The 27,063-nt window shown below is 43.1% G+C and overlaps 1 protein-coding gene across 1 annotated transcript in view; it reads left to right on the top strand.

Moving 5' to 3' along the window:
- The window catches only part of LOC130147659 (uncharacterized), a 38,078-nt gene extending 23,165 nt beyond the window's left edge, over positions 1-14,913 (top strand). The window contains exons 8-11 of the mRNA XM_056335098.1: positions 2,527-2,735; positions 3,262-3,334; positions 8,446-8,563; positions 14,718-14,913. Coding sequence (XP_056191073.1) covers positions 2,527-2,735; positions 3,262-3,334; positions 8,446-8,563; positions 14,718-14,913 — 596 coding nt within the window. The remainder of the gene's footprint in view (positions 1-2,526; positions 2,736-3,261; positions 3,335-8,445; positions 8,564-14,717) is intronic.
- The last annotated feature ends 12,150 nt before the right edge of the window (positions 14,914-27,063 follow it).

Here is a 27,063-nt window from a genome sequence, read left to right as displayed (position 1 = left end):
TTACTGCCTTTTGGGATGGTGCTATCATTTCATGATGAGTTTTAAACATCAGAACCTCTGTGATCTCAGTTTTAGCTTTGTGAGGCAGCTCGGGTGTATGTCCCTTGGCTACAGGGGTCTTTGTTTTTAGATCCTGCGTGAATACCTTTTTCAAGAGTTGCTAATGGATCCTGACAGAAGAACCAAAACCAATGAAACATAACCAAAAAATCCTAAGGGTTACCTTCTACTACATACCCCTCTGTCTTCGGGGGGAATCACTGCCTGTACCTTAAGGGAAGAATTAGTCTGATGGGATTTTTAAAACGTGCATTTTCACTGTAAACTATGCAAATGCCTTCTGCACAATGTCACTGCTGATCTTCTTGTCTATATGCAATGTATTACTCTCATTTATACGGAGGGACCAGAGATGAAGCCCGTGGCAGCGGGGCTGTGTACATGTCCCCTGCAGAAGGGCACCTCAGGCAGATTTGGCATGTTGATGCCTCCCCATCACGGAGCTGCTGGGCTCCTCTCCTGCCCCTCTCATCACAAAACTGCCTCCAAGAGCATCACAACACTGAACTGATGACTGTAGAGATGCACTGGTACTGTCATGCGTGCAGCAGCGTGCTTGTGTGTTGGGTTTCTTACCTCTGATTGGGACTACAGATTGTAAGCTATTTTTCCATACTCTATTTTATTTCTTATTTGTAACAGATGGTTTGGGGGGACAGCAAAGAGACAGAAAGAGGGCTTTTTCCCTCTCTTGGAGAGCAGGTATATCGTCTGAATTGATTAAGGTCAAGTGTGGGACTGTAGTTTGAAGTGAGTGTGCCTTCGCCGCTTCTTCGCTAGACACTCACACGTGGCATGTTTTGTCTTGTTTTTATGAACTGTCTTATAAGATGAAGCCATACATGGGGTCAGAGTTGTAGGGCAGGTGAAGAGCCTCATTCTGCTGTTACCATTAGTACCACACTTGCACCCGTTTTGTCTGTAAATTGAATAAGAAAGATTGCAGTAGCTCCCTGTACGTTATGTGTCTTGATAACAATTAGGAGGAGCAACGGGAGCTGTCTGGCTATTTTTATTCTTTCAGCTTAATTAGCATAAAACCTGCAATAAAATAAGAGGTCTTCTTTCATGGCAGAATGTGCATTCGTTTTTGTTGGTGGCTGTGTTATGGGTCTGCCCTTTCCTTTGCCGTGGAAGGCAGGGGGACCGTGGCACCGCTGAAGGCCAGTGGGGACGTTGGCTCCCATGGCCCGGTGTGGGCAGCACCCCAGGCCAGTGTCTCCTCAGGATGTGTGCTCTGGCAGGCTCCTGGAGGCACGGGAGATCAAGAGGAGCTTTTCCCATCCAAAAGCCTCTTTCCAGTCATTTTCTTCAAACATTGCCGGGCAACTGTTGCTTTGCCTGGCTTTCATGGAAACTTCCATCTCAAAGCTTCGTTTAGGGAGTCGTCTTCTATTCTCCTAGCTAGGTTTAAGGCTTCTTTTATTTTTTTTATTAGAATGATCTAAAATCTTGCTTGGATAGCTGTAGCTTCCTACCTGCGCAGTCTTTGCTTGCAGACAGCTGCTCTCTGCTCCAGCCCCAGTGGCTGCGTCCCTCCTCAGGAGCTAGGACCCATTTCACCACAGCCCTTACTGGTATGGCCTTGTTTGACTTTCAGGACAGGTATAAACCCATTGGCATCAAGTGCCTCAGTAGGTTGCTTATTTTGTTTAATAATAAGGGTATTTAAAGCTGATTTTGATAGTAAATTAAATGAAGCTCATTACAGATCAGCACTGGTGCAAAAGTCAATGTCTGGGTTTTTCTAGGAAAAAAAGCACAACTTTTGCATGTTTCAAATCCAGTAAATCTCTTAACTTCTGAATGTTTGTGTTATTCTGGTAGTGTGACTTGCAATTAATCGGGCCGCGTACCGTGACTACCATACCCGTGAACCTGAAGGTATTGCCAGTTGGCTCCCACCTGGAAGTGGGTTGGATTTGCCTGAGGCTCCTGGCTGTCTGGATGCTGTAGTTCACCCAGAGAGCACTTTTTGGATAAATTGATTTGGTTTCTGCTGCATCTTGGGGGGAACTGGCATTAAAGAAAATAATAAAGAAATAAAAAGATGTACATTTGAGCAAATGAGAGAGTCCTTTGCCTCATCCTGTTGCTGGGCTGTCGCCATGCAGCCGGGAGTGATGCTCGGTGGACCTGGCAGCCGGGAGGATGCAGTTGAAGGTTCGGACAGAAGATGGTGCAGTGTTCAAAGCTTCCTCCTGGCGCAGTGGAGACTCCACTCTCATCCCTCGCTTTTTCCGTTTGCCTCCGAAAAGCAAACCTTGCACCGGTTAGCAACTTTATCAGAACAGTATTACAACAACAGACATGTTGCTACAATTTGTGGAGCAATGAATTAAGGTGGCATATACATTTTATATATATATATATATATATATATGATTATAAATAATTATAGAATGTATTTTTTTAAATTTCTCTGTGAATTCCTGTACCAATTTCCTCACTCTTCCTTTACCACAGGGATCAAAAGCATTGCCCTGGCAGCAGATGTAAGCAAGCCCGAAGATGTGCAAAAGGTGGTGGACACGATCGTGGCTCGCTGGGGCACGGTTCACATCGCGTGCAACAACGCGGGGATCAACATGAACTCTGCAAGCGAAGATACTTCGCTAGAAGAATGGGACAAAACTTTTAACGTTAATTTGCGAGGATTATTTTTGTGCTGCCAAGTAAGTGTGAACTGCTGTACTGGATTGTTTCACAAATGGATAATAATTTTCAAAGCATTTATTTACTGAGATTTAATGACACTTTATCACTAATTATCACAATAAAATTGGTCCTAGTTTTGGTGGAGTTAGGGAGAGATTTGCTTCATATCAATTACAGATTTTTATCAATATTTTCAAAAGCAGCTGGTACTGACTGGCTGTCCAAGCCCAGGCATTTAAGAATGGCCAGATATTTTGGAGGGTGGTTATTTGACACATCCTGAAAACCAGAAAACTTTGGGGGCCATTCCCAACAGTAGTGGTTATTTTGAAAAAATATTGCCAACAGTGAAGAGGGTCTGAAATGGCAATGGGATTTTTTCCTGCATCAGCCATTTTTATACCGAGTTTTAATATCAAGTGCTTAAAAAAAAATGTGTTAGCACATAAACTCTTCTGAAAAGTGAAGACTAATTTATTATCATGTCATTATTAGCACAATCACAAAAAGGGTCACTGGTCTTTCCTTTAATTTCTGTCACAGGCTGCAGGCCGCATTATGCTGAATCAAGGATATGGGAAGATAATTAACACAGCATCTATGGCAAGTTTAATAGGTGAGTGATGAGAGCTAACAGTTGTGCTTCAGAATCCATATTTTAATTACTACCGATGCTATTTGAATCAATTAAACCTGTATTGGGAAGGAGTAAATCACTGACATTTTGTATTAGAGGAAATGTACTACAAAATTTTTATTGATATCATTTTTCAACATTTATCTGTCCTCTATGTTTTAGAGCACTTATTACTTTTTATAGAAGAGGCGGAGCCACCTCCTCTGGCTCCCATGGTGTGATGGCATGGAAGAGGTGCAGGGCGCTCCCCAGTAATTCCAGGCGAGCACGGCTGAGTGTGGGAAGCTCGGCCCCTCTGATGTTTACAAGCCACCCGAAAGCTTTTGCACTGGTTTTTGCCCCATATCCACGGGTTTTATTTCATTATTGTTGCCAACAGGTGTCTCCACCAACGCTGCTGAATCAGCAGTGTCGTCAAAAGCGCCAATAAACCATCGTAACATATGGAATGAAATCCCTACTGCTGAGCTAATCTGGAAGGCAGTTACATGCTGGTGAACTGAAGCCCATGTAACAAAAATTGATCAATTACACAAATTAAGCATAGCCCTTTAGGAATTTATTTTATTGGTCTGGACATCTGTTGCAGTATTGTCTAAATCCAAAAATCAAATGGTGCCTTGGGTTGCCAAGTTAGGCAAGAAAATCTAGTAGCTATAAAAGTACAACTGAAAACCCCTGTATTAATATCATGTCCATCTGCTGAATGTTACATAAATATGCAGTCTTTTTATTTTCCTTGGGAATAACATTTATTTTTACTGTGCCCAGTTTGACATTCTGTGACATTCTGCTCAGTTTATTGCACAGTAACTTTAAATGTTTCTTCGAAAATGCATTTATAATGTTGTTGTTAATCTTTTTTTCAAGTGTCTTTACCAGCTGTTTTACTTATGCTGAAACACAGGCACCGTCCCTCCACCGGAGCTTTGTAGAGTTACAAAATCTCCCAAAGAAAAATAGTTTTGAAAAGAATGTAGAGCTTTAAATTTCAAATGCCTGTGACTTCCATGCTCTGCTCTGCACGGTGGGGGCTCTGGTCTGGGCTTGGGCTGTCACCACCCTCATCACTGTCACAAGGCAAAATTTACTGGGAGGCATTCTGCCCTATGAGAAAGTTATGAAGCTCTGGAAATCAGCACCAGCTCGGGGGCTGCTGGTTTGGCACATCGCTCCCAGCCTGGCTCGTGCAGCCCAGAAGTGCTCTCCACTGCTGATGGAGAGGCGCTTCCCGGCTTCTCCCTCGGGCCCTGGCACAGCTCTGCTGAGCAGGGAGGTGATGCTGTGCCACCGCAGCATCCATCCAGCCCCAGCTGGGGGCTGCACCTCCTTGGCTGGCATGCCACGTCCACTGCGACCCACGTGGGGATCAGGTTAGTGTCGGTCCTGGAGCAGGGATGAGCATTGGAAAGAAACCCTGAGAGCAGCCTGGAAGGGTCATCGCAAGATGTGTTTAAATGTCATTGAAAGTTAATGCATGCTAGGCCAGAAGTTAAGAGATGCAGAGATGTGTTTACCTTCTGAACCTGTTTGAATTTTGGCATTGAAAATATCTAGTAGTTATAAAACTACGACTAAAAACCACGATGTTCATATCATGTCCATCTGCTGAATGTTAAATAAATATGTTGGTTGGTTGGTTATTTAAGTATGTTGGCCAACTGGCATAGTATGAAATGTTTCTAGAAATAGTTAGGGGATAATTTTTTTTTTGTTGTTGTTGTAGGTTGAGTCCTTTCTCAGAGATACAGGAAAATGAGGAGACACTTAGCAGGATAGGGAGGTTTTTGTTTGTGATTTTTTCAGATACACTGCTCAGAATCAGTTTTAATTAATTGAAGATAAGCTGCATACATTTTGCATATGTGCATTTTGATTCTGGTATTTGACTGGAATTATTCCAGACGTATGCTTCAGCAGCGGAGACAAGGCTGCTGCGGCTCTGCAATTTGCACAGGTGTAACTCAGGTCTGTAAATTTTGCAGTGAATATCTTTAGTGGTGAGTGGTCTGGTCTTCTCTGTATGCACCTCTCATTGTCATTACGTGGCTGCTTCAAGGTCGGGCTAGAACCCTTATGCACCGAACAAGGTTGCAAAAACAGTGTGTCAGGTTGTTGTGGTTTAACCCGGCAGGCAGCTCAACACCACACAGCCATTCCCTTCCTTGCCCCGGTGGGATGGGGGAGAGATCAGAGAAAAGGTAAAACTCATGAGATAAGGACAGTTCAATAGAACAGAAAAAGAAAAAAAAATAATGATGGTAGAAAAATATACAAAATAAGTGATGCACATGCAATCACTCACCCGCTGACTGATGCCCAGCCAGTCCCCAAGCAGTGGCTGCCACCCCCCTGCCAAGTCCCCCCAGTTTTATTGTTTGGCACGGCACCGTATGGACGGGATGTCCCTGTGGCCAGTTGGGGCCAGCTGTCCCTCCAGTGTCCCCTCCCAGCTCTCTGTGCCCCCCAGCCTCCTCGCGGGCAGGGAGGCAGAAGCTGAAAAGCTCTTGACTTAGTGTAAGCTCTGCTCAGCAACAACTAAAACATCCGTGCGTTATCAACATTATTCTCATCTTAAATCCAAAACACAGCACTCCACCAGCTACTAGGAAGAAAATTAACTCCATCCCAGCCAAAACCAGGATACAGGTGTTTAAAATGTAATGCAGCTGATGTAGGCTGCATTTTTATTTGCTTTTCTCCCATCTTCTCTGTCTGAAACAGAAGTGAGTGCCCTCGCTTCCCAGAAACCTTATAAATTCATATTTTTGTGGTGGCACTGCTGGAGGCATAGCTTTATTCACAAGCTCTAGCCACATTTTGTATGAGTTTGGAGGGTTGCAGATATACTCTGCTGTCTATAAGAGACCACTGTAGGTAAGGGAAGAGGAGGCGGCGCAGGGTGCTCAGCTGCAGAAAGCCCACCCAGCGCCAGAGCCTCGCAGCATCCATCGGCTTCTTCTTGAGCTCTTCCGACTGAGCAGGGCCAAATGTCTCGGAGGGGGAAATTTCATCTGCTGAATTACCTTCCTTAGATGTTCTTATAAAGACAAAAGCATTTACACAGAAGGACTTTGGAAAACCCTGTCTCAGCATCCACCCCAAAACAGAAAGCTGATTCTGATAGCTTGCAGCAACTTGCTGTTCTCACCCACGTGCGCTGAAGGTGCAGAGCCAGTGCCAAAACTCTTATCCTCTTAACAAACGCCGAATGATTTATCACAAACAGACATGTTTGGAAACTTCAGCAAAGAGCTGCTTTTTGGAGGTTACAAGGTTAACTACCGAAGTTGTATGTAACTTGGAACTGATGCATGGCAATTAATCAAGAAATTACGTTCCACATCTCTTCGAGAGCCCACACAGTGTGCTGTGTCTGGGGAGCAACAGGCACATGCAGAGGGCAAAGCAGTTCTGCTGGTCAAAATGCAAATTATTTCATATTGGACAAAAAATGAGTACAGAAAAAATGCTGGCAGAGGGAGTCCATGGTGTGAAATGCTCTTTATGGCAAGCAAAAGGCCTCTGAGTTCTGAGCAAACCTTCAGCACATGCAGGAAAAAAGAAACGCTAATTGCTGCTCCCATCATGTATGTCCTTTAAATCTGTTCACAAACATCTATGTTCAAAGCAAAGTTCCTTATTCACATGCTCAGTAATTTGCAGTGGGGTTTTTAGCTCTTTCAGAGTTCGGATAACTCAATTTATCGACTTCTTTTTGCCCTTTAAATTGACATACTCAAACCAATAGTTTTAGTCCATAAATGCAATAGTGGATGTGTTAGGATACTGTGGATGGTAGTGATCTAGAACTGATCCACCAGCTTATATTAATAAATTAATGTAACCTACCAGTTCTGCTTATGTGCTTTTATCAAAATGCTGTGGGGTTTGCCTGCTGTGCCTTACACAAATGCAGCGCTTCACTTTCTTCCAGGGTTCCATGTTACCCAACCCCACAGGCTACAATTGCTTGCCTTTGTGACTTTTATTTATTTATTTATTTGCAATATTTAGCACTGATTTTCCCCACTCTCCCTCCATGAGAGTCAGCACCTCAGTGATGCTCCGTGCTGATACGGAGCTAATTATGGATCAGTGCTTTGCACTGCATTTGTTTAATGAAGTCACGATGGCAGCCAGAAAAGTCCGAGGGGAGACACTTTGTGGGTGTAAATCCCAACAGCTGGACGGATTTGGGTTGACTCCTGTGGGTTTAAAGCATTTTACACCCACTGGGAATTTGTCCTTAAGTAGCCGGGAACACTGCAAGTGTGAGAGCTGGTGGAGGGGCAGAGCCGCTCCAGCACACAGCACTAACAAGCTTGAACATTGTAATTAGCAAGCTGATCATTTTCTTTCTCTGACTGACATGTGACATCTTTGAAACATTTTTCAAAAGCTTCGGATTTTGAAAGTGGTGGGTGTTCTGAATTTTTGGGATGCACCTGTGCTCACATCCACACAAACACTGATTAGATAATATGATGTGTTTGCTTCAGACTACGTATAATTTAAAAATTAAGGAGAATAATTTGTTCCAAGAAGCTATATATAACATAATATGGCATATAAAATCTATTATGCACTTATATCATATTATATCATATCATTATCATAGAATGGTTCAGGTTGGAAGCGACCTTAAAGATCATCCTGTTCCACCCTCGCCACCACGAGCAGGGACATTATGCTGTATTATATTTTATTAGTATTCCAGTGTATAAGTATTTTGTATATAAACATATTTTGTATATAAACATACATATATGTATAATATTTGAATGTGCATTTGTGTATACATCAGTTTTGGCTTTGTCCAAGTGTGGGACCTTTTCAATTTCTTTATTTCTTTTTTTTTTTTTTATTCTGTTTTTTCACAGTAGCCCAGCTGCTGCAGCAAAAATGCTAGATGGCAAAATACAGACTTAAAGTTTTGTGTTGTGGGTGGCTAAATTCTTGTTGCTCCCTGCCTAGTGTTAGGGAGAATGGCAAATAGTTCATCTCAATGCAAGGAATTGTCTGTGTAGTACCTAAGCTATCTTAATTTATGGAGAATAAATAATTTTCTATTTCTGAATGCCTTCTAGTCCCGCACCCGCAGAAGCAGTTGGCGTACAATGCCTCGAAAGCTGGGGTTGTAAAATTAACACAGACATTAGGAACCGAGTGGATTGACAGAGGAGTAAGAGTCAACTGCATTTCCCCGTAAGTAAAATGTAGTCTCATTTTGAGAGTACAAAGAGAATGAAATGTTCTAAAAAGCTCAAATGAACAGTATCTCAGCAAATAAAGTTTCTAATTAGCAGGTGGATTGCATCCCTTTTTATGTTGTCTTTTCCTTAACAAAGGTTTAAATACTTAGAACCAAGCCTGCTCTGTTGCTGTGTATACTCAGGGATTTAAGAAGAGGTTTTAGTATTTGATAATAGGTTTTCCAATAATGTGAAGGGTAGTTTTTAGCATTTCTTTTCCAGATGAAATATTTCCTTAATCTGTCCAAGCCTTCTGCGGTTAAAGAAAAGGTTTCTGACACTTAATAGACAATACTTCTTTCCCCTTTTTACTTGAGACAAATATATAGGCACTTTCAAAGCCACATTGTACTGCTGTAATCGAGATACTGTTCAGCTCTGACAATCACAGGAGGCCAGGTGTAATTTTGTAAATATATATGTATTTGTTACAAATTACATTTTCCTTATTTTTAAAGGCTTAAAGCTGTATGTTTTGTCTTATAGTATTTATTCACATAGAAAAGTTCTCTTACCACATGCGCTTTTTCTTGCCCCGTTTCTCACACTCATACCCAACACAGTCATTTTATTAAACAATTAACAGTGCATGATAGTGCTAAGCAGAAACCCAAGTGGATAGCATTAATTGGAAGCGGTCAAATTCTGTAGACCATTGAAGTCAATCAGAATAAGTAAGAAGGGCAGGATTTTAACCCAGGAGTTAAATTGTAATAATGAAGATATAATGTACATCAAATTAGGAAAAACAAATTACATATTTTAATCTGCAAAGTGGAGTAAAAAAAGAAAATCACAGAGCTCAATGGCAAGTGCTTCTGTTTTTACTGTCAGTCTGCTCTCCACTTGCTTGCGCTAGCTGTCTTCCTTATGATTATTTATTACTAATTATACCAGTGACTCCAGCCGTCACTCTATGTGATCCACAGATTCTTTAAACAGCATCTCAGTTTGTGATGGGATTTTCCCCACACCGTGCTAGCAGCACTGCAACAGTGTCCCCACAACTAGAGCTAGTGAATTTACACTGGCTTTCGGGAGCCAGGGGAGATGAAGGGAATTAGGGAAGCGCAGCAGGACCTGGCAGGAATTGTGTCTGAAAGCACACGGATAATCTGTATCAGCAGAGGTGGGACAGCAGTGCCACATTCACAGCTATCACAGATCAGAAGGCTCTTAGAGGAGGAATTACCCATTTCCAGGGGGCTTACATAAATTTGAAAAATACCCACCAAATGATCAAAACTCATTGTTTTGTGTAAGGTGGAAGCATACACTCATTTGAAGAAGTTGTGTTTCTGGAGGCAGTTGTCAGAGCATGGAGAAATAATAGTCACGCTTCTCTTTTTCTACTTTTCAAGGCAAAAAGAGGGTTGCATTTTGATCATCTCCACCTGTCCTAAACTCTAGTTCTGAGCTCAAAACCCTGCAACAGGAAGGGAGGGGCTGCTTTGTGGAGGAATAGACAGAAAGGGCACAGAGAAAGGCACAAATATTTGGCTGTCTTTAAGGTCCCCCGTTCTGGACAGAGCAGTTCCCCCAAGGCAGCCGGGGACCTGGGCAGAGTTTTTCTGCCGGCAGTTCAAGGCTTTGGCTGAGCCCTCCGTGCCAGGAACACCCGGCGGGCTCTGGTCAGCCTTCAGAGAAGGAGCCTACAGTGGTTCATAGAGCTCAGCTCCTTCCGCACCACAAGCAAAAGCTTGAAAGTGAATAAATATTCCTTTTTACCCTTCTGCCTGTATGAGATGTGACCCTGCCTTTTGGTGCAGATTTGGACCCATCCCCACAACTGTGGACCCCCTGATCTCATTGTCGTGTCCCTTGACATGACTGGCTGAGGCACAGGGGCATCTTCATCCCGCTTGAGCTTGGCACCCAGCACCGGGCACCAGCCCTGGTGTGAGCGCGCAGCTGTCAGTGCCGTCAGTACTCTGCAGGGTTGGAAGTCCCAACTGCCCAAGTCTTTCTGAGCGTGTATGTCCCACCTAACATGTAGTCATCTTATAACAGGAGAGGATTTGGGGGAGTGTAAGGAGCACAGAGGTAGGTATAGGACGTGATGATACCCAAGATAATCTCTGGATAAGTAAAATACACGTGTCCTTCAGTACCTCCCACTCGCATTAATGCTTTAAGGCACTCTCAGTGTACCTTTGAAGCCCTAAGCACTCCAAACACACGGTCTGACATTAAACATTATTTCACCATGCAAACCTTTTGGCCTTTTTTCCCTTTTCCTATCTGTTCACTTTTTTTCAATTTAATTTATTCATGAATGCATAAAACTTATGCAGAGCAATACATAAAAGTTATCAATGCATAAAATTCTATGGCAGAGTCCTTAGGACAATTTATTGCATTTGTAAAATTCAAGATTCAGGCTTCTCTTGCTGGCCAGGCAAGCCTCGTGCCGCTGGGGAGAAGGTGGCTGAGACTCCCTGGGTGCTTTGGCTGACTCAGCCTGTTGCTCCATGCAGCAGCAAGTGTCCCCATGTAGCGTGGAAGCTGTGCTCAGCCCTTCTGCCACCATCTAGGGCAGTTGCCTTGTAGCTGCTGCTGTGCAAAATTAAGAGGGTGCTGGATCTTCCTGAAAGGGATACAGGGATCAGGCTGCAGAGGGGACCTGGGTGTGAATAGGGACCTTCACAGAGCACTGACTGCTGGCCGATGCCTGGCCACCCACAGTGTGTTTTAGTCCCTTTGCTGGCCCTCGCACATGTGAAGTGTGTTGGGTGTGATGGAGCAGGGGACTTCTGAGAGTGTCTCTTTTTTGGCACATGCAGCATTGGAATGCTTCATTTTTGCAGCCATTACACTGAATTGACATCCATTTTTTGAGATAATTGTATCTCCCTGCTTGATTTACAAGGCATAACATGTCATCATGTGATGGCCTTTGGGATGGGCAAATGGAAGGTGATCTTCAGCTCAACCCGCAGCCAGGCCACCTTTTTGGAGACCCAGTGAAACCCAGCAGTCTCAGGAGATGAGCCACTGTGGGCTGCAGGGACCTGGGTTTGGGCTGTGATGGGCAAAGAGGCTTTGCCCCTTGCAGGCCTGCCTTGCTCCCCTGGGATGATACGGAGGCAGCCGCACAGTCCCCTGCCAGGGTTTTAGCCCGGTGGCTTTGAGGAGTCAGAAAACAGGGAGGGCAGGATCACTGCAATGTTTGGGTGTACCCCATCACGGGGGAAGGAGAGGCAGAGCGGGCAGGAGGAGCACCCCAGCGTCACCTGAAGGCATCCCAATTAAGCAGCATTACTATCCCCATTAAGCAGCAGTCGTTGCTGGTAAGTATCTTTGGACTTAAATCTTAATTCCTTGGGAGATGTCCCAATTAAGTGGATCTTGTGATTAAACACTTCCTGATTAAGTGGAGTGTACTTAACTCATTCAAATTAATAACTCATCTGAAAGAAATCAAGTTACACACAGATGGAATCTTTTTTTGCTCTCATTTGGGGATTGAGCGCACGTAACAATTCCAGTTAAGTATGTGGTAAGTGATATTTTTCATAAAGTATCTCTTGAAGTGGAAATGTTTTAGGCATTTGGGTTTTGTTGTTTTGGTTTGGTGGTTTTTTTTTTTTTTCTGGAGTCTCAAATTGTCCTGTGTATCAATAATGAAATAATGATGCTCGTATCTAACGTTAAGGTACCAGCAGTTTGATATTACATTGACATGCAACAGAAAGTACTGATAGGCTCAGCACTGCATATGAGATGAGGTAGGGAATTAATGCATTGGCAGTTGTCTTTGCTGGAACTCGTTAGAAGCCAACTAAAATCTGCCTAAAAGGGTTCGACAACATTAAATTGCCCAACTTGGCACCAAAGCTTTCCCAGAAGATGTGTAGTATCAATGACATGCCTAATATTTATAGTGCCATCAGTATGTGTGTTTGCAACTTTTAAGTTTTGCCCTACATTTTTTCTCATTTATATAACAAAAATTTGTAACGAAGTTTGGTTACACATCTAAATGTTTGCTTCTTGAAGTGAACCTAAAGCAAGGTCCAGCGAGAAGCACGGCGCTGTTATTTACAGGTTGCTGTGATCAGACCAAAAATCGTTTTTCTGAACAGATTGAAAAATGTCCTCTTTTCAGCAAAATCTGTTGTGCTGGAGGGCTGTGTGTCGTATTCCCTGATCTGCATTCCCTTGGGGTTAAGACGTATATGTAAATTAAAAAAAAATAAAATCATATGGATCTTATTCTGGTATCTGATAGTATAAAGCCAGAATGATTATGTTGATGGCTTTGTAAGCACAGTGAGAGGCACGTAAGGGAAAGGAGTCCAATGTATTTCATGTCTGCTGCTCAAAGCACGATCCTCTCTGAAGAAATCCAGGTTTTGAGGAGTTTGGGAGAGCGAGGCGGGGAGAGCAGCGGGCTGTGCTTGGGGGAAATAAGTAAACCGTCTGCAGTCCTATGCTGGAATGAATTTGACTTTATCGTGTTGCCAGAGGTTAAGCGAGCTGCATCGCTCAGTGTTTCTGAACTGCTCTGGTGTTTATTGACTATTACAATTTAAAATAAAGCCGATATTTAAATCCTGCCCGATTAGTGAAAACAGAAATGTTTGGGGGTAAGTCTGAATTAGGTCCACTTTGTAACAGAGTAAATAGCAGATTTCAGCCGTCATTTAAAACAAAAGGTAAATCTCATACCCAGAATCCAGTGTGTCTCACAAAATTATTTCCTTGGAAGTATAAATTGGGATGCCGATGAAGTTTCAGAACAAAACGGGTATTTTTATACTTTGTTCATTTCATATTTATCACTAGCTTGTTTGCTAATTTTCATTTGCAAGAGGCAATTCTTCCAGCTAACTGGCTGCCTCAATGGGCCACTGATTTCTTTGAAGTGACAGTCTGTAAATATGCATAAAAAAGAGATGCAATTAGCGTGTGTGTGGTTCAGTGCAGCCTGATTTCATTGGCAAGTTTACCCACAGTGTTGATAAGCTACATTATCTAGAAAATTGGCCGCTGAAAAACAGCACCTCTGATTGCCAGCAAAGGTTCCAGATAACAGGGTGCTGAAGAGAAATATAATTGAGGTTGAATATGTTAACCAAGGTGTCACATGCTCCTTAGAAGCGCTAATTTATCAGCATGTTGGAATTTTTATTAACATTTGGAATGCATTTCTACCACACTAATGAAGTGGAATTGGCAGTTCAGGTTTTAGTTATTGTCATTTCTGAGAAGTTAAATGTAATTTCTTGTTAGACACAGTTATGTAAATATATTTGTTCAGGGGCTGAAAAAATTATACATTTCACAAAATACAAATATGTTGTTAAGGAGGAGTATGACAAATCAGTCGCAGTTAAAGTCATAAAAGCCAGCCAAATGTTCGCCCTGCATTGTGCTTTCTGGAGCATCACTCATTTTTAGGGCACCTGCAGAAAATGAACCTAGCAGAGTTTTAATAAATGGTGTACTCACTCATTAACGTTAAAGAGGCCAGACAGGCAAATGCGGTGGGATTTGTTAGGATATTGGTTTAAGGGGAATTGCACTGGGCATGCTGTGCTTATCTTTGCCTCTCCTTCTCTCTGTGGAAAGGGTCTGGAGCCCAGAAGGGCACTGGCTTTTGTTTTCCCTGGTTTTTCTTATATGGGAAGTCAGGCTGTTTTGTGGTTCTGGGCTGCACACAAACACGCTGTGTGACATTATGCTGCAAAGTGATGAGAAAAGAAATTGGTAGAAGGATGCCAGTTCCCGAGGGCTGTGACAGACCTGCTTCAAGGCACTTTAGGTTCCAATGCCATGCTTGTTTTCTGTAAAAAAACATCCAACTGGTGATTATGAGTAGCCTAAAAGTAAGGTAGTGTATTAGCAAAGAAGGTAGTATGTGTTAACTCACTTTAAAGAGAACCTCTAAGCCTGCCCATCAGCAGCAAAAGGCAATGGGAAGGAAGCGCTACCCAAGTTTGCATCATGACTTTCAGCAGAGGCAGAGCAGCTCTGACTTGCTCATCTTCTTGGTGCTATTCCCCAGTTTTCCTTCTGAATTAACATCTCAAACACCTATAAACATTGCCTTTCCTTCTGGGGAAAACCCAGTCCTAAACTCTTGGTGGGTGTGCTCATTGCAGGGGCATCGTTGACACGCCACTCATCCACTCCAAGGACCTGCAGCCGCTGGTGCAGCGCTGGCTGGCGGACATCCCCGCCGGGAGGCTGGCTCAGGCCACCGACCTGCAGGCTGCCGTCGTCTATTTGGCCTCCGAAGCCTCAGACTACATGACCGGCCATAATCTGGTCATCGAGGGTGGCCAGAGCCTATGGTGAGGGGCGTCTTCCAGCCTCAGGGGCATAAGTCACATTGGAAAGTGTGTATTAAGAGTTTAGCTTAGTCCCAGGTTTGGCTGGGCCAGCTAATACGAAACGATTGTCGTCTTCATTTGAGTACAGCTTTGGAGATATGTATAAAGAAAAAAATATAAATCTTTCATTTTCTACATTTTCATGTTATTAGCTATACATTTGGATTTCTGTTAAATTAGTATTTAATGATATAAAAGCACATTTACTGCAGTGAGATTTGACTATTATTTAGTTTAACAGGGGGCATTTTTAAAGCAATCAATATTAGCTGGTCTGTGTAGTATATTGTTCTGAGGTGATTTTTTGTATTCAAGTTTTTCCAGTGACGCCTGTGAGTGGTGAAAAACAGTTGGATGTAGTGTTAAAAAAAATAAATTAGTTCATTGCATTTGAACCTCAGTGTTGCCATTTTATATTTACTGGTGTTCTTTGGTTTTGACAGTGTTTTTATACAAACACCTACATAAATGCCCCTGAAAGAAAAGTACTGCACTTAATAGAGAATCATGGTTGGTAATTGTAATGGCTCTAATCCAAAGCCCATTGAGGTAAGTGGGGACTGCTCATATACTTTGAGTTAAATGCATGTGTAACTGTTGATACAATTGAGTCTTTGTTTTCCTTGATAGGCAGATGTAAGCAATGGTCGTCTTCCACATTTATTTTTCTCCCGTAAAATTCTGAAGACAACTCTCGGGTGTAAATCAGGGCCAGCTCAAATGATGCCAGTACAGCTCTGTTGGCTGAAGAGCTCATTTCGGCAATAGCGCTGGGTTCATTGCTTCTAGGCAGTAAAACACGGCACAATAACACTGCCGTTTTGATAATGCTCTGAATTTATACAGACTTCCATCCTGAGGGCCTTTAAGCATAACCTAAGGAGAATTTACGGGAAGGAATTCACTTGCAAATCCTCGTGTCATTTGTTTTGCATTTGGCAGCTCTTTGTTACCATAACATAAATAATTGTGGATGAATGTCATTACTTTGATTAAGTGCTACAAGTCCATACATTGGCTAGCCATTATTGTGGTGAATTGCTGTAATGGCTTCAGACTTGACATTCACCGCCACGTTGTAAGGTATGCATCTCGCTGACGTACTATCATCGTTATCGTGGATAAAGTGCAAGAAGATACTTGTCTTCATTAAATTTTCTATTAGACCATTGATAATTAATACATATCTCATGTTTCATCTCGAGTCGTTTTTCTGGGGAGTGTTGCAGTTAAGCGACTCAGGGCTAGAGCTTTTTGGCTTGAAATCCCTGCCTTGTGTGCATGATCTAATTTATTGACAATGCTCTGCAAACTCACAGGCTTAAGGAGAGCTCAATTTTGGATAAATCTTCAAGAAAAACAATTAAGGTTTTAAACGTTTTATTATTTTTCTGGGCTCACTAAACCTTTTCTCTCCTAGCTCCCACACTTGCATCATTTTGTGTCATGCTCTGGAGGGCTCGGTGGAATTCTCACATCCCTCTGGCTGGCTTTTCACCCAGAGGTTAATGTGCAAACATTGGTGAACTCATCAGGAGCTCTTCCAAAGGATCCTAGAGGGGCTTGTATACTATCGCTTGGACTGCTGGTGAAGAGTTTTGTTGCAGCTCCTACCTAAATTGTAAAATAACAAACTTTAGTTAATTTGAAACATGAACTGCAGTTGGCACTGGAACTGTAACTAGTGTTTTCTCTTTCTCCATAGAAAGACAAAGGGTTGAAGAGGCTGCTGAGGCTGAACTCCCTTTCTCTGTCTGGAGATGGTTGCAGGTTACGCCAAAAGGCACTGATGGGGCATTGTAGGAAGCTGGAGTTCATTGCCCTGGTGCCGGGTGTTTTGGGGAAGAAGCTTTTCAGCCAGCAAGGGTCATGCTGTGACTTTCACAAGCTTCAAATTAACTTTAAAAACAAAACTCAGACAGAAAAAAAAACCCCAGACTTTAAAAAAAAATATTAAAAATCAAAATGATCTCTTAACTATGCAGCCTCCAGTGTTTGGACTGCAGCTTGTCTGGCTGGGATCTGTCTGCCCCCAGGCTCTGCCTTTGAAGGGCTGAGCAGACAGAGCAGAGAGGAGCGAGTTTGCCTGCACAGGCTGATGTGGGGCTTGGACCCTGTTTGGAGACACCGCTGTGTGCCCACGCGGACGCCGGCTGGGGCTGGTGGAGGATGCCTCTCGCTCCATGATACAGGAGGGGCTCAGGACTAAGCAGCCCGAGGGGGTACGGTACTCAGTACCAAGTCCCCAGGGTGATGGGCAGACACCCTCACGGCATTTTTGGTTTGCATGGCATCCTCACTCTGGCCAAAGAAATGAATCCTGGAGAAAAGCAGGTGTCAGGAGGGAAATGCTTCTCCCTACGCTGGTGTGACCTTCACCTCTCTCCTCCTAAGGGCTGACCTTCATCTTTCTCCTCGTAAGGGCTGGCATTCACCTCTCCCCTAACTAAGGGCTGACCTTCACCTCTCTCCTCCACACCCCTATACTCAGGGCTTCATGCCTTCAGGGGCTCCAGCAACAGCACTGTGGCTCTTCATGGTGTCCCCTGTAATTTCCTGGGGGAAAAGGCCGATGTCCAGTCCAAAGCAGGGCTGACCCTGCTGTGGTGCTTCTGCCTGGTGGGACCAAGCTCCACGTTTGGGCTGGGATGCATGCCCGGCTGTGCAGTGGCTGCTCCCCAGGCCCGAGGCTCCCCGCTGGGTGCAGGGTCTCTTCTGACAACACAGCTCCCAAGCCAGTGGATGTGGTGATTTCCCTTTAGAAGGGAAAAGCAAAGCTCAGGAGGGATGCAAGAAAAGCCTTGCACTCCTCTTGCCGCTAAAGCTGGGGGGGAGAGGAAAAAAAGAAAATGGAAAAAAATTGGGGAAAAAAACAAAAAGGAAAAAAAGTGGGGAAAAAAGGAAAAGGAAAATTTTTTGAAAAAAAAGGAAAAGGGAAAAATTTTGGGGAAAAAAAGGGAAAGGAAAAAATTGGGGAAAAAAAGGAAAAGGGAAAAATTTGGGGAAAAAAAGGGAAAGGAAAAACTGGGCAAAAAAAAAGGAAAAGGGAAAAATTTGGGGAAAAAAGGGAAAGGAAAAACTGGGCAAAAAAAAAGGAAAAGGGAAAAATTTGGAGAAAAAAGGAAAAAATTTGGAAAAAAAAGGAAAAGGAAAAAATTTGGGGAAAAAGGCAAAGGAAAAAATTTGGGGGAAAAAAGAAAAGAAAAAATTCGGAGAACAAAGGAAAAGGAAAACATTTGGGGAAAAAAAGGAAAAGGAAAACAATTGGGGAAAAAAGGGAAAGGAAAAAAATTGGGGGAAAAAAGAAAAGAAAAAATTCGGAGAACAAAGGAAAAGGAAAACATTTGGGGAAAAAAAGGAAAAGGAAAACAATTGGGGAAAAAAGGGAAAGGAAAAAAATTGGGGAAAAAAGGGAAAGGAAAAAAATTGGGGAAAAAAAGGGAAAGGAAAACAATTGGGGAAAAAAGGGAAAGGAAAACAATTGGGGAAAAAAAGGGAAAGGAAAACAATTGGGGAAAAAAAGGGAAAGGAAAACAATTGGGGAAAAAAAGGGAAAGGAAAAAATTGGGGAAAAAAAGGGAAAGGAAAAAATTGGGGAAAAAAAGGGAAAGGAAAAAATTGGGGGAAAAAGGGAAAGGAAAAAAATTGGGGAAAAAAAGGGAAAGGAAAAATATCGGGGGAAAAAAAGGGAAAGGAAAAAAATCGGGGGAAAAAAAGGGAAAGGAAAAAAATCGGGGGAAAAAAAAGGAAAGGAAAAAAATTGGGGAAAAAAGCACCTTTCTGGGGAATGGAGGGTGAAGCCGCGGAATGGCAGCAGCAGTGCTGAGCGGGGCTGTTCCGGGCGGTGCGGGGCGGTGCGGAGCGGAGCGGAGCGGGGCGGGGGGCGGCGGGCGAGGCGCCGTTCCCGGCGGTACCTCTAGGAGGAAACCTCAACCTGTGTTGTGTCTGCGGGAGCCGGGCTTCCCGGCTCTGCTATTCAACTTTTACATTGTAGCTAAGTTAGTACTTTTCATATTTCTAAGTTTTTTTTTTTTTTTTTAAACATTTATGTAGAACACCACATAATTGCAGAAAAGATAATAGTCACATACCCTAGGGCTTGGTGTACACTTATGTTAAAAGTACAGCTTTTATTGGCAACTAAAGTAATAACCTTTCCATGTCAAATTGCTTTAAATTAAACTTAAAAAAAATGCTGGCTGATACCCACACTTAGTAATTGTCAAACATTAGCATAATGTGGAATACTAAAGCTGCTTAAATCTTGGGTTTAAAAATAATTATTTACTTAGGTAAATTCTCTATTCAAAAGCATAATATTAGATTTTTTTTTTAACAGTCTCCTCCACGTAGATGTTAAAACGAAGATCTAAGCCTGACATGGAAGTGGGACTGAACGTTATTGTGGCCTCTGAGAGAAAAAAGGGGATTTTATACCTTTAGCTCATCCACCCATCATCGGTTACTCTTAAAGAAATGTTTTAAAGTGCCATGTCTGAAGGCGTAGGTGCTGCAGGTGACATGTGGTGACCCAAGACTGGTGGTGCTGGACTAGTGCTAACTGAGCTGTGCCGCAGCCCTGCAGCGCACAGCGCTCCTCATGCTGGAGGACATCTGGGGGACGGGTGGCTCAAGTATGTGAGGAGGCAAAGCCAAGGGCAGCAGGTCAGTGAAGTGTTTCATGCAGGTGCGTTTTATTTATCTGTTTCAGCCTGTAACTGGAGCAAATGTGGTGGGGCCCATCCGAATTTCCAGCACGAAGCAGGAGAGGAGACTGCACTGTGAGCTGTGGCTCTTGGGGCTCTCCCCTGCACGTGAGGGAAACGGGACCTGCCAGGTGCCGTGAGGACACAGGTCCTTGTGTCTTCTGCTTTTTGGGAGGCCCAGGCTCTGACGTGCCCTGCTGAGGACTTCCATCCCTCTGCTGGGGCTTCCTTCTGGAGTCTACCACGGCACTGTGAGTCTCCCAGTTCTTCCTCGGAAACACAGCAACATTTTGCTGGAAGTTCAGCAAAACCCATTGCAGAACATTTTCTTAAAGAAATCAGCAATTCCCCTAGGGCAAAAGGGTTTGTGGCAAATTCCTGCTCCTTTGGCTAGCAAGGTAGAAAGGGATTCCCTGTCCCACTCCTTTAGGGAGCAAGAAGCTCTGGGAGGCTCTTGCTGCCTTCCCAGCCAGCCGACAGAGGAACAGAAGGGAGCGGTAGCACCTGGGAACAAGGGGTTTATGATCTTCAAGAGGAAGAGTTAAACAGTTGTCGGGAGGGAAAACACAAGGAGATGAGGACTGAAAATTGGATACCTTTCCCAGCCTTGCCTAATACCATATGTGTTTTACACTGTGATTATAAATCTGGTTATATATTAATTTCCACACTGTTTTAGTTCTTTAAAGCAGGGAAGGAAAATACATGCTTTCCTTGGAGAACCCCAATGCAGTCTTGCAGCATATGCCTTCTCACCAGAACAGGCTGAAATTCTTCAAAACTCTCAAATCGCAGTGCGTGTTTGCTGAGAGATTGTCCCTTACCCGGTGTCTTTTCTCCATTCTGCACCTCTTCCCCCTTTCTCCGGAGCTCTCCCTTCCCCACCTGTCCCTTGCTCTGCTGCCGGTGCTGCTGCAGCTGCCCCATCGCACCAAGGCAAACGGAGATGAGTGGGGAGGGACCAAGCAGAGCACCTTGACCATACAGATGGGTTACCCAGAAATATCTCCCAACACCAAGGCCTGGGTTTAACCTTCGTTTACGTGCACCCCAAACGACTCCATTGCAATCCATGAAACTTCTGGTACCAGGACTTCACCAGCAGTAGCAAACACAGGAAGGCTCTTGTTCATGGGTGAGTACAAGTAACTCCCACCTCAATCCACATGTTCTCGGATCCAGGGGTGGCCTGAAAATGTATCCAGGCAGAAGGGAAAGCTGTAGATCCCATTTCCACTTTTGCTAAAGTCCTTTCCCAAACTGGGGCTCGATGAGGGCTAGTTCAGCCCTTGCTGGCCTGGGTGTGGGGACAAGACGCCGTTCCCTGGAAGATGTCCTTTGGGACAGAACCCCACACTGCAGCTGCAAGCACTTTCTGCCATGCTCTGTTTGCTCCCCTTTCACCAGCATAGCATGCTGTGTACAGACGCAGTTGTGTCTTTAGGAAGCCTCATTAATTCACAAGATACATATTTTTTTCCTTGACAGTTTGTAACAGCTTCTTAAATGTGTAAACTAGCATTTTCAGATTTGTATTAAAATACCGACAAATAGATTTATGTTTCCATAGGCTACTTCCTATGTCCGGACAGACTACTGACACTACCTTACATGTACAGTTGTTGCAGAAATGATCTCTTAACGCATGAGAGAAGCCATTCATTTAAAACTGTTCAGAATGATTAAGGGCTTTAATTACAGCCCTGATTAAAACAAGGCTTTTGGTAAATAGCAAAATGGCAAATACTGTGCTATTCCATTACAAACCTCTCTTGATGACAGTGTGGTTTGTCTCAGTTGCTTCTCTTACTGTCATGTCACTCATCCGATTCTGATGTTCAAATCTCACCTAAGAAATGGTAACAGTCTTTACTTCAGTGCTTACCTGTGAATAAGGTGTTGGAAGTGTTGATTTACTTTAGATTTGCTGCACAGTGCCTGTGCTGTAGTCGGTGAATTAGTTGTGGGACTGGGTTCGCTACCATATATCACTTTTTCCAGATCTCAGATAGATGCACTCACCACCTTGCATGAAACCATGATAATGCTCTTCAGCAGCATTCTCAGGGCAGTGCAATCGTCTGGGAGATCAGTTTTCTCCCCTTTTGCAGGGGGCTGTTGCCTCTGGTGGCAGAAATGTTGGTTATATTTAGAGCCTCCAAGCAGCACCACGCAAAACACAAGCTTCAATGAGCTTCAGCATCTTTCTGTCCAAGCATTTCACATGCTCCTTAATCTTCTACATAAGGTTTTTTCTTTATTTCTAATTTTAAACAGATCTTTCACTGCAGAAATGTTGGGAAGTCTCTTCTGAGTGATAGAAATGGCTTGAGTGGGTCGCAAATGCTAGGAAGTCGTCCTCCCTCCTTGTCTCCTCCGGTACTTTCTGGAGTTAGTCTAGTGGTCCTGAATGAGAAGCAAATCTTCTCTCTTCTGAAGCTCCTCATAAATGTGCTTGCAGTTAATATGAGTCCTTTTATATTCTCTCCCTTCAAATTCTTTGGATTAAAACAAATACCGTCTGGTTCTTTTAGCTCTTTTGATTATATATTCAGAACTATTGTGTATCCTGGAAAATGAGTTCTTTTCAGTTTTCACTTTTCTTGACAACAAGCTGAAAAATTTCCCCAAATGAAAATTTTCTGCAAAAGTCTTGGTTTGTTCCAAGACCCATTTTTCAAATAAGTAACGTTTTGATGAAAAAATGCCAACCTGTTCTACTTAACAACTGTTCGTAGAACTGACGAGAGAAAAACAAGGAATTGGAGAAAAAAATTACCGAGTCTTTTATGTAGAGTTAATCTTTGAATATTCCTGTTGTTTCAGTAACAGACAAGATGTTGGTACAAGTAGATGAATATTTAAACATCAGCGTTGACACTGACTTATCTTCTCGATAACATATTGATCACATTCTTTCTATAGAGATTATTATGGATTTCCCATAGAGTAAGCGAGCATCTTAATGAAGTCACAGGCTGGACGTTTGTGTAGGTATTTCCTTAGAGGCTGGTTATACAATCTATGCACTGAGCAAGTCCTCACAAATGCACCTCAAGTGTAAAACCCATCCATGTTTCTGCCTTTTTGTCACCACTAGCATGTGTGGTGATTAGGTAGAAATGTTGGCGTTGTGCTGCAGCCTTAGCTTTAGTATCTGTTATTCATTGTATTTAAAATGACCATCAGCTTTTCCCTTTACCAAAGCATCTGGAAGCCACCTTAGGCTGTCCTTCCTATGGAAACGGATGTTTTTTCAGGCATTAAAATTATGCCTGAGAAGTGAGAAACCCCACAGCCCTTCCCACGGACACCTGTAAATCTGTGTGTGCGCTTTTGGGAGGTCTCTGAAGGGTGCTGTGCTCTCAAGAGTGTCCCAGCACACCGGAGGGACCGCAGCTGGGGAGCTGGCTGCTGCCCCTGACACCAGGTGAGAGGATGACTGCCAGGTGGCTGTCACTGCTACAAAATTTAACGGCAATAGAAGTATGCTGCTTGGATTAATATAGGATCTGTGTTATGTTAGTGGCACCAAATGAATTTTGCAGTGGATGGAGATGTATGGAAAGAGAGGTTTTAAAATGAAAACCATATTTAGTGTAGTAGAATATATGCTAGTGTCTTTCAAGAGAACTTTTTTTTAAAAAATGAACAGTACTAGGAAGGAAAAACATAAGTACATAATAACTTATGACTCAGAGCAAAAATCTCATCGACTTTAAGAGGAAGGCAGGATTGAATTTTAACTGTAGTTACTAAGAAATGCCTCTCACCAACATGAAAATGAGAGGCAACACTGATCTGTGGGACAGTGAGCAGTTGTTAATTCCATTAATATTGAAATTGGACAGTAGGTTTGGAGTTATTCTTATAAATTGCTGCTTTTTGCAAGTCTTGCAAAATCATACAAGTACTCCAAGATCCTAAAAATTTTCAAAGAATAATTTGTCAGCCTCGCAGTTCTCAGCCCATGACAGCCTCTGCACACTGGACGATACTTCGTCATCCAGGCAGGAGGTCTCCTTCCACAAAGTCTTCAGGACAGTGGTAGTTTTGGGTTGTCAAAACTACTTTTGCATGGAAGGTGCTCCCTTCCTAGGTTAAGGGTGTCTGTTCTTGGAGGAGTGGGCATCTCTTCTTCCCATCAGTGCTCTGGGGAACAAGGGGGTGGGTTTCCTGAAGCTAGGTAGCGTGGACTTCCTTGGCATGCAGAAAAGTCTCCTTGCTGATATCCCATGCTGAGCACAGTGACAAAGTGATCTTGGAAACCACCTATTCTCCAGGGCATTTGTGTGCTTCTCTGAGCATTAGTTTCGGGCAATAGGAGAGACTTTATGTCACGGGATGGCTCTAAATGTTCTTAGCCAAGTTGTCTTGCTTGGCCGGGTTCCATACAGACATTTTTAGGTTTCAATCCATGTAGGTTTACCCCTAATTTGAGCTCCAGCCTTGAATGAACCCTAGATTTGGAGTCAAACTGGAGACGTATGATACAATTTTTGATAATACAAGGACCTGAAATTTGGGCACTGCCAGAATAAATGCATATATTGATCCAGGGTTGTTTTAAATTAAACTGGGTTTGCTTAAAATATTCATGAACTGGAAAGGGTCAGTTAAAAGCTTCAAGCTGTGAGATTTATAACAGGCTTATCAAAGCAGATGCGTTTTGCATCATTTCTAACTTTTGACTGGTGAGAAGTTTAGATTTTTTTATAAATACATATACATTTTCTCTAGCAAATGTGTGTCTATATTTATACATATATAATTTTTTTTCCAAATACATCCCCATATGCACCCTCACTCTCAGAACATTTTGCTTTTACTCTCCCTGTGTTTCAGCAACTTGCCTCAGCTGTGCACTGTGTTGCCTTCCAAATGCGATGCATCATAAATTCATGATGGTTTGCCAAGCAAAAGAGGGCATTGAGCTTCTTTATGAAGAGGGTATTTTTTCAAACTGGACCTCATCTATATCCCAGTGGAATTTTCTGATGCTTCCATATTACTCCTGTAAAAAACTTTTAAGGAGTTATAGATCAGACATCAAAAACAGTAATTAAAGTCCAACTTACTCTTCTTCAATATCTGTCTATCCTTTTCATTAGGGAGCAGAGACATATCTTTCTCCTCCTATAACAGTCAGATCCGAACAGTCAGTTTAATGACCAGCCGTCAGTGCTTCTGTTTCTCAGATTTCCAAACCTTCTTGGTTGGAGGATATTGCTTATTCTGTTGTGTGTGCCCGTAAGTATGTCATGTAACTCCCAGATATGGAGCTGGGTATTCAAAAATATCTGCACGTGTACAATTAAGTGTGAAAAGCAGTTACCAGGTGAACAGTGTGGGTTTCTGCTTGGAGCCTGGGTGCCAGCAGTGGACGTGGGCACTGAAACTGCACTGGTACCCATTTACTGGCATCAGTCTCGAGGGACTGGGAAATTCTGAAATGTCTAAAGTACAAATTACATTGGGATGGGGATGTAATTTTTCATTCAAGCATATTTTGAAAGCTCACAGAGAGAAATAAACCTAAAGAGGCCTGTAAGTAGTACCAAGAATCAAGCCCTGTTTGATACTGGAGGTCACGGCATTGCTGTGGTTTGCATCACCGTTTGTGCCAGCTTTACGGTACCACTGTGTACACTCCACACGCGTGTCCTGCTCCTGTGTAGTCTGCTCTCCTCTGCCCATATAAGCCCACGTCACCACCTGAAAACCTAATGAAAACAATAAGCATGAGAATGCAGCACAATTCTGCTGGCAAGCCCATGTCCTTGGGTTTTTGTTTTTTGTTTTTGTTTTTGTGTTGGTTTTTTGAGTGCTGGCAGAACATCACTTCAATGACTGTAACCAGGCACATAGATGCTTCACCTGATTTTGAGTCTGAAGAAGTTTCTGAGATGCCTGGAGAGAGGAGATAAGAGGCCCTAGTCAAGTGGTGGACCTCGTTCCTTCTTCTGCTTTCAGTGCCTTACGGGTTTTGGATTTTGCCTTAGCAATGCAGGTTTGCTAGACCTGACTTCACAAGTAGGAAGGGTTTGGCTGCATAAAGATCTCATAGACCTCCAAAAGCCACTTTAACTTTGGGAATGGGGCTGGGGAAACCCTGTGCAATGCACCACTGCAGTGTTGCCTACACAGGTCTCAGGAGGTAGATGATGCTCTCTGGAGACCCTAGGTCTCCCTGCTTCAGGAGCCAAGTGAGCCTTTATCACTGGCCGATGACAGCTCATGCAGAGTACAGCCAAGGAGTTGTCATTAGTCTATGGCCTCTGCTTTAATGACCTCTGATTTAATGTCCTCAGGAGCACAGAATCTCCTGGAGTTCTTGCTGGGATGATGGGCCTTTGCAAAGATCTGGCTCTTTGCTGCTATTGGAGGCTTAGAGGGGTAATTATGCTACAACTGACTCACAAGCAAGAGAAAGCTTGTAGGCTTTCAGCTGTCTTTAATTTTACATTAGACAAAAAGCGATAAAGAACTTGTTTTCTGTAATCTATGGATTTAACTTTGAATAGCAGGTGGTAAATGTTCCAACAAATATGTATATATATATCAAATCTGTGAGTGCCCAAATATTTACATCTTCAGCCAAACAAAGGCTGGAGACTCACGTTGCCTGAGGGGAAGATTGTTTTAGAGAAACAGGTTGAAAGGAAATCAGGAATGGGAATTACAAATTTTCTTTCAGAGATGAATGGTTGTGGTAGGGAGGAATCACGTTCCTGATAGATCGCTGGCTTAGAGAGACAAGCCGGCTTGCAAAAAGGGATGTCCTGTTGTCTTTTGAGCCATGGTCTTGTTTCTTTGAGTACTGTGCACATTTGAATTGAAGTCTGTACAAGGAGCACGCCAACAGTAGTCAAAGTTTGTACCAGCTTTCCCAGCATGGGCTGTCAATCTGGTTATATGGCAAGGGTATATGATCTGTAGCTGTTGTATGGATCTGTGTGAGATGGCAAGACTAGTAAGTCTATCAGTTCTCCATTGCTAGGGTGGGAAGCAGTAGGAACGTCAGTGGATTTATGGTGGTCCAAGAGCCCAACATCTGTGATGAAAAATCCAACAAGAGGGAAAGATAAGCTTTTTGCCTTCCACACTGGTCTGCCTTTTCAAAATCTAAGAATGGCCAAAATCATGGTGTGTCGTGTTTACCAGATGGCAGTTAAGCAGAGCTAGAACTTTTCTGCACAGTGAAATTTGTAAAAAAGTCCAGTCTTTTCTGGAACTTGGCAAGGCTGTTGGCTTCAAGGACTTTCTGTTGCACTTGAGCAAATTGGGAAAATATGCAGAACTACCAGTTTTTAATTTTCCATTTTTAATGTTCCCTGATGTGTTCAGTCAGGGAGATCAGAAGGTCCTAGTTGATCTCGATTGCCCACTTCTCTTGTATGCCCTTTTCA

The sequence above is a fragment of the Falco biarmicus genome, chromosome 4, assembly GCF_023638135.1.
Source record: "Falco biarmicus isolate bFalBia1 chromosome 4, bFalBia1.pri, whole genome shotgun sequence".
NCBI classification, from domain to species: domain Eukaryota; kingdom Metazoa; phylum Chordata; class Aves; order Falconiformes; family Falconidae; genus Falco; species Falco biarmicus.
Note: the sequence above shows the minus strand (reverse complement) of the source record. Positions and strands in the feature narration are given on the sequence as shown.